We start from the raw sequence: 10,691 nt of genomic DNA on the forward strand, positions 1-10,691 counted from the left end.
AACCAATTGACCTGACAGTCATGTTTTTGGACTGTGGGAGGAAGCCGGAGTACCCGGAGAGAACCCACGCATGCACAGGGAGAACATGCAAACTCCATGCAGAAAGACCCCGGCCGGGAATCGAACCCAGGACCTTCTTGCTGCAAGGCAACAGTGCTACCAACTGCGCCACTGTGCAGCCCGGCTTTGAAACAGTGGGTCGTAATATAGGAGCAGATGAGCCGTGATAAAGTGAAAGGACTTTTGTTAATTTCTCCTCTATATTAGTCTATTTTCATCTGAATCTGCAAACGAACAGCTTCCAAGACCAGCAGCTGAGCTATTTAGAGTCATTTAGAGGTGAAGGATTGTGTTTTGGCTTATTATAATATCTTGTTGCACATCATCGCTCTATAGTTAATGTATAGGTCGATGGCACAGATAAGTTTTATTGACGTCAGACTAATTCTCATTACTTATTTCTCTGTAACAGTAGTCACAGAGTTTGTGCCAGCTGAATTTGCCAGCTGGCACAAACTCACTCATTAACCTTGCTTAAGTAGATGGTGAAAAAGGAACAAGTTGGTATCTGTGACAGGTAAAACACAGTCAGGGCACAGCTAATCAAGTGATTATCGCTGCTGTCAGTCGCACATTCAGCTGCTCGTCTAACAGTTTTCAAACCTTTTAAATTATTCATATACATGCCTTAAGCATAAATTAATATCTTTTCCATATCTTTTTAATATGCCTTGAAAATGTTTTTTCACTTTACAACCCTAAACCTCGGTGTATTTCACTGGGGTGCCCTGTGACAGATAATCAAGGTTCTCCCATTGTTTATTATTTTAAAAATCAAAATCTGAATAGTGTGGTGTACACCCTTCGGAGTCAATCCTTTGCAGCTGCAGCAGCAGATCATTTGGGCTTCGGTCTGGTCTTTTCCCAGCCTACTCTGCGAAACAGCGTTGGATATTTGGCTCCATTCATGTTTCCATTAACTGTGAAAAAATTTACTGTTATTCTGAAAGAGATTTAGACTTTAGATGTTATTGCCCCAAAGAGGAAATTCTTTTACACAAACTATCACCTGAATTCATCACCAGGTAGACAACGGCACGCAACATGGGACAAAACACCACACCTCCACACAAGATACAACATAAAAAATAAAAGCAAAGCCTGTGGCAAATTTAAAAGCAGCCCCACAATGTAATAAATAAATGAATAAGTAAATGCAAGGATGGTGTGTTCAGACTGATGTGACGTGTTGGTTTTCTCCATTTGTGGAAAACTTTAAACATTTCCTCTTGTGTTTTTCTTTCATTACTGGTGTTTTTGCCTCTTCTGTCATGCTGGTTTAGTTTTATGACCAAACATAAACTTCTCTATATGATGCAGTTTATTGACTTTTGAAGGCTTCAGAAGACACTTGAGTTTATTAAGCATCATTTCTCTGTCTGTCTTTTAATTAGCTGACTTCCTGATGTAATTGGTTGTGCTGGATTTTACTCAATCATTGTAAAGGGGACAGAAAACATAAAGTTGTCAGTCAAATGCTTCTTATAATTACTCAGCAGGTTTTTGCGTTGTGTTTTCACTGGCATTTTTATTTTGTATCTCCAACTCTTTGGCCTCTCTGCCATCACCCTAATTTTTATCTCCCTCCTCAGATTCCCTATGAGATTTAAGATGATTCTCATTCCTTATTTCTCCGTGACAATAGTCACTGATACCGAGTTTCTCAGTCGGCACAAAGAGACTCATCAACCTTCATTAAGCGGACAAAGACAAACAAACTCCTGGTGTCCGCGACAAGTTAACACCAGACACAGCCAGGGCAGCTAATCAAATGATTATCAGCACAATTCATCTGAAATTTTAATTGTTTGACTTCATGTTTAATAATATAAAATCATTGCTAAGATTAAAGGAGATTTTAAGACTTTTGTGACTTTTAAAAACAATAAAACTCCAAATGGGTGCACACATTCGAGATTAGAAAATAAACTTCTGTAAACATACCAAAACGGCATGTCCAAATTATAGATAAAAACAAAAATCTTTAGATAACATTTATTGATTTATTTGGGCTCAAAGCTAGAAGAGACTTTGGTTTCTCATTAATCTGCAGAAGCAGATCTCCACCTGGCAGAAATCAGCAGGACAGCAGAACAAACAATACTAACATGGACTTCCAGTTCTTGATGTAGTTTAATTGAGAAACTACATCGCCTGAAGGGTGCAGAATATTTCTTTCCTTGTTTGTTTTTTGTTTTTGCAGGTTTTCTGCAGGGTTAGCGTTTGATGTAGACAAGACCATTAAGTGAAGAAACCACAACTCTTTATAAAATAATACATTAGTAATCTGGAGAGTCACAGAATGTCCATCTAACCATTTTCCTAATGAAGTAAATGCAACATTTTGTCAAATATTCAAATTTTAAATACTTGTGTTTCAACGATTTTCCGGACAGGAAGCAAGTGGGATCAGATTAACTTCAGCACTGACCTTTGAAATCCCAGGTTAATGTTTGGTTATAAACAGCACCTAGAAGTTTATTTGTGTCAGACTAATTCTCATTACTTATTTCTTTGTAACAGTAGTCCCAGATTATTGAATTTCTCTGTTGGCACAAAGAAACTCATTAACCTTGCTTAAGTAGGCAGTGACAAAGGAACACTGGGTGTCTGTGACAAATAAACACCAAACTCCTGCACAGCCAGGACAGCTAATCAAATGATTGATGTGATGCTCAGCCTCTTTCAAGCTGCATTTCCCTGTTCTCTTGTTGTCTTTATGCTATTAATATATTTGGAAATTCTGTGTTTTGTCCTTAATTGTTTTATTTTATCTAGGAAGATTTTACCTCTTTGTGAGACTTTTGGTCTGCAGTCAAAATGGCTCAGCTCTGCTCTCTAATGTCAGGTTGTGTTTCAGCTTTTAAAACATCTGAGGATTTTATCATATTTTTGAATAAGCTGCAACAGAGTATTGCATGTTTTTTAAGAATATAGTAAAATAATAGGCGAGAAAGCTCAAAGTATGAAAACGCAGGCTTATTCTTGAGAAAACTGTAGAGTAATAGAGCTTAACTCGAACATTTGCTCTGTCGATGTGGCCGTCATGTCCAGTCCAAGAAACTTTGGCCCGTTTCTCTGAAGCACGCCGCTACTGCTGCAGTTCTGATGCATTTACTTTCTTGAACTGGTTGCTTCACGTGCTTCCAGTTGGACTAAAGTCTGGACTTTTCATCAAGACTTCTGAACCTGAAATTTAGATCTATTACCTTCTGTGCAGAGATGCTTTATGTGTTCAGGGTCATTATTTTGACACAACTTGGAGTCTCTGTGAGGATGTAATTGACATAGATTTTGGTGTTTTTCCTCAGAATGGACTTGATTTGAAAGCAGCAAAATAAGAAAAAGAAAAAAAAAAACTACCACCACTGTGCTTCATGGACAGTAATAAGCTTCTTAATGGTCTTTTTTTTTTTCACATATATAACAAGGAAGAAAACTAACAGAAAAAAAAAATCACTTTTTAATTCTATGCATGCGCTCTAAAACTCAAATACAGAAAGCTCTTTAAACAAAATGCTGCATCCAATGGTGTTAATTTTGGCTGCCCTCTAGTGGAAGAAGTAATAACAAACTCAAATGTAAATTTTATGACCAATTTACAACCTCACAACAATATTAATACACACAGTTAATTTGTAGAGCCTCTAAACAAGTCAAATTTAATTAAATGTTGTTAGGAGATAAGTGTTGGTCAAATGTAAGATGGTGACAGTTGTACATCATATGACTGCTACATCCTAAAAATCTAAAACTTTGCTCATAAAAACCAAACTGGATTTTAAAAAATTAAAGAGTCCTATAATATTAAATATTTAATATTTTTGTGTCAAAAATTTAAGGTGAAATTTAAAGAAATATTTTAAAAGAATTCAATCCAAATTTTAAGCAATTACCCTCAGAAAATAATTGTTTTTCAGGCGACAAATATTGTTGATCCATTCGCACACACATGAATAAATTTAGTCCATGGTTTCTACAGTCAGGTTTTAGCTACTCAGTCAGAAAATGAACAAAACAGTTGATCCTACCAAAAACCTAAATCTATAGAAAAAGAAGAAGCAAGTTTTGTTCTGACAAAAAAGGCAGCGTATTTGTATTTTTGTGTATTTTTCAGCAACGGTGACCCAGTTATGCAGGACTCAAAATAAGTAAGTCAATCCTATTTGGGGGATTTGTTTAAAAAGATAAACTGTGTCGGCTGTGTGTTTTATTTATTTGCATGTGCAGGCGAAGTTCCACTCTGTTCTGCATGTATTTCTACGTGAGGCAGAACCGATGCGGGTCCTAAACAGGAAAAGTGTACATGACACACCAGATATTGTAAAAACAAAGACAGAAACACCATGAAGTGAGGTGTTAGTATAAAACAGTTTGTAGAAAAGGCAGCACAGAAAGGAAGGCTAAAAAAGAATTCAAAAGTGCAGGAATGGGTTTTGTCTATCGCAGCTGGTGTTTCAAACTGCCTAATGCAGTTTGCACTGGGTGTCACTGACATCAGCTGACTTTGTCCCCTGTCTAAAGTAACGCTACGCTAAATTAGACAAACAACCATGAATCTGCAGAGTTCAGATCATGTTTTAGCTAATCAGATCCTATTTGTTAAGCCAGCACCTCAGTGACTGAATTAGATCTTTGCATGGAGTCCGTTTGGTGCTAAAGTGCCATTTATGTTCATTTTTGGTTTCCTCTCCAGTCATTCAGGAGTTTAATTGCTGAACAAGGTCAGGGTCATGCAGACAGGAGTTCTTTGTCATTCAGACATGTGAATGATCATGAGACGAGTCCATAACGGTCCATAGCAGGAATCTCCTGCGTCTAACCCCACTGTGGCGTTACGATGGTGAGAGGCTCTCTGTTCTGACCGTTGATGATTGGCCAGGGGTTAAAGTAAGGGAACACGGCTTCTTTAAAGTCTGCATTGTAGAAGGTGAAGAGGTGGCTCATCTCTGCAGCATCATAAAAAGACACCTCGCCTCTTCCATAGTCCAGATAGACCCCCACCCTCTTGGGGGGTTTGGAGGGAAATATTAAGGTGTCGTCTGCATCGGTGCACGCTTCGTACTCGCTGGTGCCGTCGTTTTTGTATCGACGGACCAGAGTCCAGAAGCCGTCGTCTGGGCAAAGGCTGATCTCATCCTTCCTGTTGACGGAGGCTTTGGCTACGCCCAGACCCCACGCTTTCTTGTTGCCCACCTCCACCTCCCAGTAATGTCTGCCTGAGGAATACGCTTCAGAGCCAAGCACGATGTTGTAGCGGGTGAAGCGCTCCGGATTGTTGGGAAGGTTTGATTGGATTCTCCCCACCTGGACGCTGGTGCGACAAGGAGACACCCACAGGCAGGGGTAGGCTGTGTCTGGGTCAAGGGTCACCGCTGAGACAGCTGGGAGGACACAGGAGAGAAAGATTGGTGGTTTGTGGTGTAAATACAGAGAAGAAACCGGACCATAAAATCTTTAATTCAACAACCGCAAAGAAATGAGATAATACTCAGCATCATTTGTAACAACGCAGAGAGAAATGCAAAAGTCTTTTAAAGGATCCACTGAGTTTCTCCACCAAATGAGAGCTCCAGAAACACGGATCAGAATAAATTTTACAAATAAAACATATAAAATTAATGACATGTATTTGTTTTCAACCCTATGAATTCAAAACTTTGTAGAACCACATTTTAGGTTTGTCTCTACCAGCTTCATACATTGAAACTGAAAATATTCCCCATTCATCTTTGAAAAGTGTCTGAAAACATCAACTTTCAAATCTTGCCACAGATTCTCGGTTTGATTAAACACACATGACTAAGATTTGACCTAAAACTTTCTTCCTGCCTCTATAATTTTAGGAGGGAAGTAGCAAAATTTGTTTTGGTGGTTTGTGGTGCAACTCTTTATTTTCAGATAATGGATTGAAGAACTCAGAGATGTTTTAAATTCAGAATATTTAGAATGTATTCAATATGTGCAACACACTTTTCAGATTTTTATTGGTATAAAAAAACTAAAACATGTTTCTTTTATTTCAATTCAGAAACCCCTAATGTTGGTCCATCACATAAAATCCCAATAAAACAAACTAACATATGTTGAGTTTATTTTGAAAAAAAAATGTCAGGGATATGATTGTTTTTGCAAGGCACAACAAATAAACTTATTTTTTTATTTCAAATGGGATTCCTTCACTATATGCGCTGTCTATGGAGCACAGACAGACAGAAGTTCATACCTGGCTGAAAGATGGAGCTCATCTTCCTCCAGGCCCTGTACTGCAGGGGTCCCAGATATTCTCCTGACTTCAGATCCACACTGACCTCTGGGGGGCGCTCAAACAAACTCTCAGTCCTAGAAGAGGAAAAAGGTACAACATAGTGTTGATAAAAACCACACTGCTGACTTTAGAAATCTTTTTTTTTTTCGTTTTATGACGTGCATACATACTTTATTAAATATAACATCAGTTACTGATAAAATAGAGCTCAAGACCTGTAACCTTATTGCTTCACATTTACCTTTGGCTCAACACATTTCCATAAAGACCCTTAGATTAGGTCCTTCTGCCTGCTGCTACTCATCTGTGACGGCGCTGAGTCACACGACCACAATCATGCCCTGACATCCTGTTACCGCTCGACTTACGGGTGATTACAAAACATTACGCCATTACCTTGTGACATTCATCAGGACAACGGTCACATGGAGGTAAAGAAGATGTGACCTATAATTCTGTCTTACATCAGTGATGTTGAAATGTTTTGGTTAAGATGAAAGGAATACCCACCCTCCAATGAAATCTTTGATTCCCTGAAAAAGAACAGAACCGGTTGTTACAAAACACCGTGTCGAAACCTGAAGACTGATACAATCTTTGGCATTAATCATAATCAAACTTCTCTTCGGTCCTCTATCTGCTCACCTTGAGTTGTTCTGGATTTTCCTGCTCTCTCAGTTTGAGGCGAAGTTTTTCTGCCGTGGTTTCCAGCTGGCTGATTTGCTCTGTGGCCCGCGTCAGAGCCTCCTCCAGCTGGTTGAGCTTCTCTTCTTTCTCCTTCTGCAGCTTCTCCTTCATGCTCTCCTCTTCGTGAAGCAGGAACTCCCTCAGACGGCCAAACTCAGCGGTAACCAGCTCCTCCAGGTCTCCTGCTTGCCCCTGAATCACATCGAAGACTGTGGTCACAGAGCAGAGACGCGAGTTTCATCGGGAAACTAAGAACGTTTCTGGACAAATCTATTTGAGTAAAGCTTTGTTTTTAATCCAAAAAGGAATAAATAAATTTTTTTTAAAAACTGTCCAGAAAGATGATTAAAAGCACAATTTTTCTTTAAAAGTAAAGCTCTTTCGTGTGAATTGTGCAGCAAAAATGTTATGTGATATTTAACTCAGTCTTTAAAACTTGATGTTTTCTGTTGTTCTCATTTTCACTATTACAAATTTCAGGATTACAAACAGTTTTCCATAACAAAATGTATAGAGTTACTCATGTCAACATGAAGTTTTGGCATGTCTGTTGCTAAATGTATGAAAGAAAAGGCCAGAAAAGGTAAAAAAAAAAAAAAAAAGTTTTCCTTGTCATCTTTTAAAATTTCATCCAGTTTAACAAAAACAATTTAATACAAATGCAGCAGAAATATGGGTCAGAATTGCATCTAAAGAAAACAACCAAAAGCATATTTTAATTGTTTTCACTACATTATGTAGCTATTATAGCAAATATGGTATCTAGTTCAGTTTTCTTCCACTAACCAGCTGTACATAAACAGCATAATTAAAAGAAATCAAAAGTATAACTCATCTATTGGAATCAAAGTGTCAGTGCAATTCATTGAAAAAGCAATCAGGTGTAAAATCAAACTGTTAAAACCCAAACATTGCACTAAGTGTTTGTTATTCCTGTCAGAGGCTCGTCAGTCATGTGCTTCTGTTACTGAAAAGTAACAGCCAGAAACAGAAACCTGCAGGAGGAGGCAGAAACACATACTAGCTTCCGTTCCGTTTTGCTCATCCACATCCTGCCATAGTGACAGAAACCAAGAAGTGAAAATCTGTGAATGTGCACATAAAGTAGGTCAAACAGACAGCAGAGACAGGAAGAGAAAACAGTTTGTAAAACTATCTACTGCTGCAGAAACAACCCCACGCAGTAAAACTCACATAACTCAGTTTAGCACACACAGACTCGCCGTCTCCCTCTGCGTATTTGCACATTGTGAACATTTCTGCGTGCGTGAATACAGAGGGTGTGAGGAAGACAAACACAGACTTGCCACTACTTCTCTGATGGTGCATTTAAGGTTGGACCTCGGCATGAGAGTCATCACGTTCAAGCAAGGCCAGGTAACAACTTGTTATGTTATGACAGACTGATGACTGTCACCATCAGTCATCCCCCAGTCTGGTCTGACCAACAGGTGAAGGAGCAGGAACGCAGGTGGATGTCCCCAAACTCCCTGGAAAAATCTCTGACCAGGCAGTCTGGTTGTAAGGTTAATAGAAAAGAGCAGCTTTAGTACCTTAATGAGTAGAATCTTATCATTGGCCTGTTTCTGGAAGAATGTGGCCTCCTCTGTTTGCAGCTGAACTTTCTCCAAAGCCACAGCCAGCTTATCCTGTTTGGACAGAAATATAAGAGAAATATTGTTAAGAAGCCAGAGAGACAAACTTGATTATTGAAAGGTAATCCAATCTGCGTTTTGCACAGAGAGCATCCAAACTCGAATTGGACTCATATGATGCCTCACACACCTCAGCTGAGCATTGCGATGTACAAAAAATATGTTTTAGCACCAGAAAAAAATAAACAGAGACACACAAAAAGGATTGTGTTTCCAGGAGAGTTGGAAAAGTTCACAGGGGTTTGCTGAATTCCAGAAAGATATGTCGTCTGGACAAACAGGGAGTGTGCTTTCAAAACCAATCTGCCATGCTGCACTCGCTCTGTTAAAACTACAGACCAGCCAGTAAAGCACTTCCTGACTGGATCTCTGTGTTTCATCTTGCTTATGCAGTTGTCATGATGCTTAGTTAAAGCCCCATGGTGCCATTTTGCTCTGGGGAGGATGTGGGCAGGGGAAAAAAACGGAGAAAGGCCTACCCTGTAGTTTTCAAAGGCCTCTGTGATCGGGATGACGTTGTGGGTCTTGTGGTCCCGGGACATCCCGCACACCAGGCAGATGGGCAGCTGGTCGTCCTCACAGTACAGCTTGAGCTTCTCCTCATGCTCCTCACACATGTCCAGCACCAGGTGAGAACAGTGCCCGATAGAGGAGACCACGCTGCTCATGCTGGAGCCCGACTCTCGTTCCTCGGGCATCTCCAGGGACCCCTCGGGGTGCCACTCAGGCGTCCCCGCGGCTGCGTCCATAACCCGGGCTCTGCGCACACTGTCCACTACGTTGCACAGCAGCGAGTTGGGCCGCAGTTTGCGCGCACACGACTTCCTACACTTCGGACAGCTGGAAAGCTCGTCCGCCTTCGCTTCCCAGCACTGGATGATGCACACCTGGCAGAAGTGGTGTCCGCACTCGAGGATCACCGGATCGCGGAACAGCTCCAGACACACCGGGCAGGTGAGCTCCGACTGCAGCTCCTCAAGCGCGCTGGACTCCGCCATTCTCCGCCGCGCTCATAGTTTTCCCGAAGAGAAACTCTGTGGCAAGCGGAGACCAGACTAATCTTCCGTTTTAGCTGAGAAAGGGAGTGGCGGAAGAAGAGGACGGAAGGCGTGCTGAAGCAGGCTCAGAGCTGCTGCGCAATGGGCAGGTTTAATCACGAGGCGCACGACTGTAGCCCACAGCGGTTAGAGAGGATTTCTAAGAAAGATGAAAAAGGTAAAGACAAACTGAAAAGAAATGTCTAAGCCAAGAAGATCAAGACACAGCCGGCCCAAGGCATGAGCGAACAAGTATATATTAGCCCGTGAGGGGCCTCCCATAAATCCTTGAATTTTAACACAGACTATAAATCTAAACCTTTTATTAAAACTTGGATTACTGTTCAGTTTGATTTGATGTTTTCACCACAGCTGAATTAAAAGAGTATACCGTTTTTTTTTAATTATTATTTAATATGTAAAATAATTGGCTAGTATGCATTGTTAAAGTACAAAGACAAATATTTTTTGATTGTTGTCTTAACATACCATCTTTCATCTTTTCCTTGATTTTGAGCTCAGTTTGTTCACAACTTCATATCAGCAAATAATGACCAATTATCAGTTATTGCTTTTAAGGTCAACCAAATGAACTTTGCCCTGCATGTCTCCTGGATTCAACAGGAAGGATTGCAGTAAATCATCATCATGTTTTTCTTCTTCTCTCGGCTGCTTTCTGGCAAAAGGTTCAGCAGCTTCATCCCTCATGCTGCCAGGGTCAGGGCACTTCCTTTAATCTTTTTATTGTATATATATATCTAAATGCCTACTTTTTAAAACTAGTTTTTATTCATCATTTATTTGGAGTATTGTGACAAATGTTTGCTCAATGTTTACATTGTAAATGTGCAGTCGAATGACCAATAAAGTCTATTTCTCTCTCTTTAGCAGAGGTGGACAGTGTCGAATGACAGTGTTGTAGGTGCCGAGACCATTTATTGATGGTCTCGGACAAGACCGCATTTGTTGTATTCAAAGCATTAA

At 40.1% G+C, this 10,691-nt stretch overlaps 1 protein-coding gene across 1 annotated transcript; it reads right to left on the minus strand.

The window, feature by feature from the left end:
• Positions 1-3,434: 3,434 nt before the first annotated feature.
• Positions 3,435-10,495, minus strand: LOC114138971 (zinc-binding protein A33-like). The gene is made up of 6 exons (XM_028008550.1): positions 9,150-10,495; positions 8,569-8,664; positions 6,974-7,207; positions 6,839-6,861; positions 6,287-6,402; positions 3,435-5,444 (listed from the first exon to the last, which is right to left on the minus strand). The coding sequence occupies exons 1-6, from the start codon at positions 9,666-9,668 to the stop codon at positions 4,879-4,881; spliced, it is 1,554 nt and encodes a 517-aa protein (XP_027864351.1). The 5' UTR covers positions 9,669-10,495; the 3' UTR covers positions 3,435-4,878.
• Between the last annotated feature and the right edge of the window lie 196 nt (positions 10,496-10,691).

This window comes from Xiphophorus couchianus, chromosome 23 (genome assembly GCF_001444195.1).
Source record: "Xiphophorus couchianus chromosome 23, X_couchianus-1.0, whole genome shotgun sequence".
Lineage (NCBI taxonomy): Eukaryota > Metazoa > Chordata > Actinopteri > Cyprinodontiformes > Poeciliidae > Xiphophorus > Xiphophorus couchianus.

Excerpts from the sequence above, each read along its gene's own strand:
- LOC114138971 (XM_028008550.1), bottom strand. The coding sequence starts at position 9,668 with ATGGCGGAGTCCAGCGCGCTTGAGGAGCTGCAGTCGGAGCTCACCTGC. Across the intron at positions 6,403-6,838 it reads ATCAAAGATTTCATTGGAGG|GACTGAGAGTTTGTTTGAGC; the intron begins GTGGGTATTCCT and ends TTCCTCTTCTAG. Across the intron at positions 5,445-6,286 it reads GAGCTCCATCTTTCAGCCAG|CTGTCTCAGCGGTGACCCTT; the intron begins GTATGAACTTCT and ends GTGTCCTCCCAG.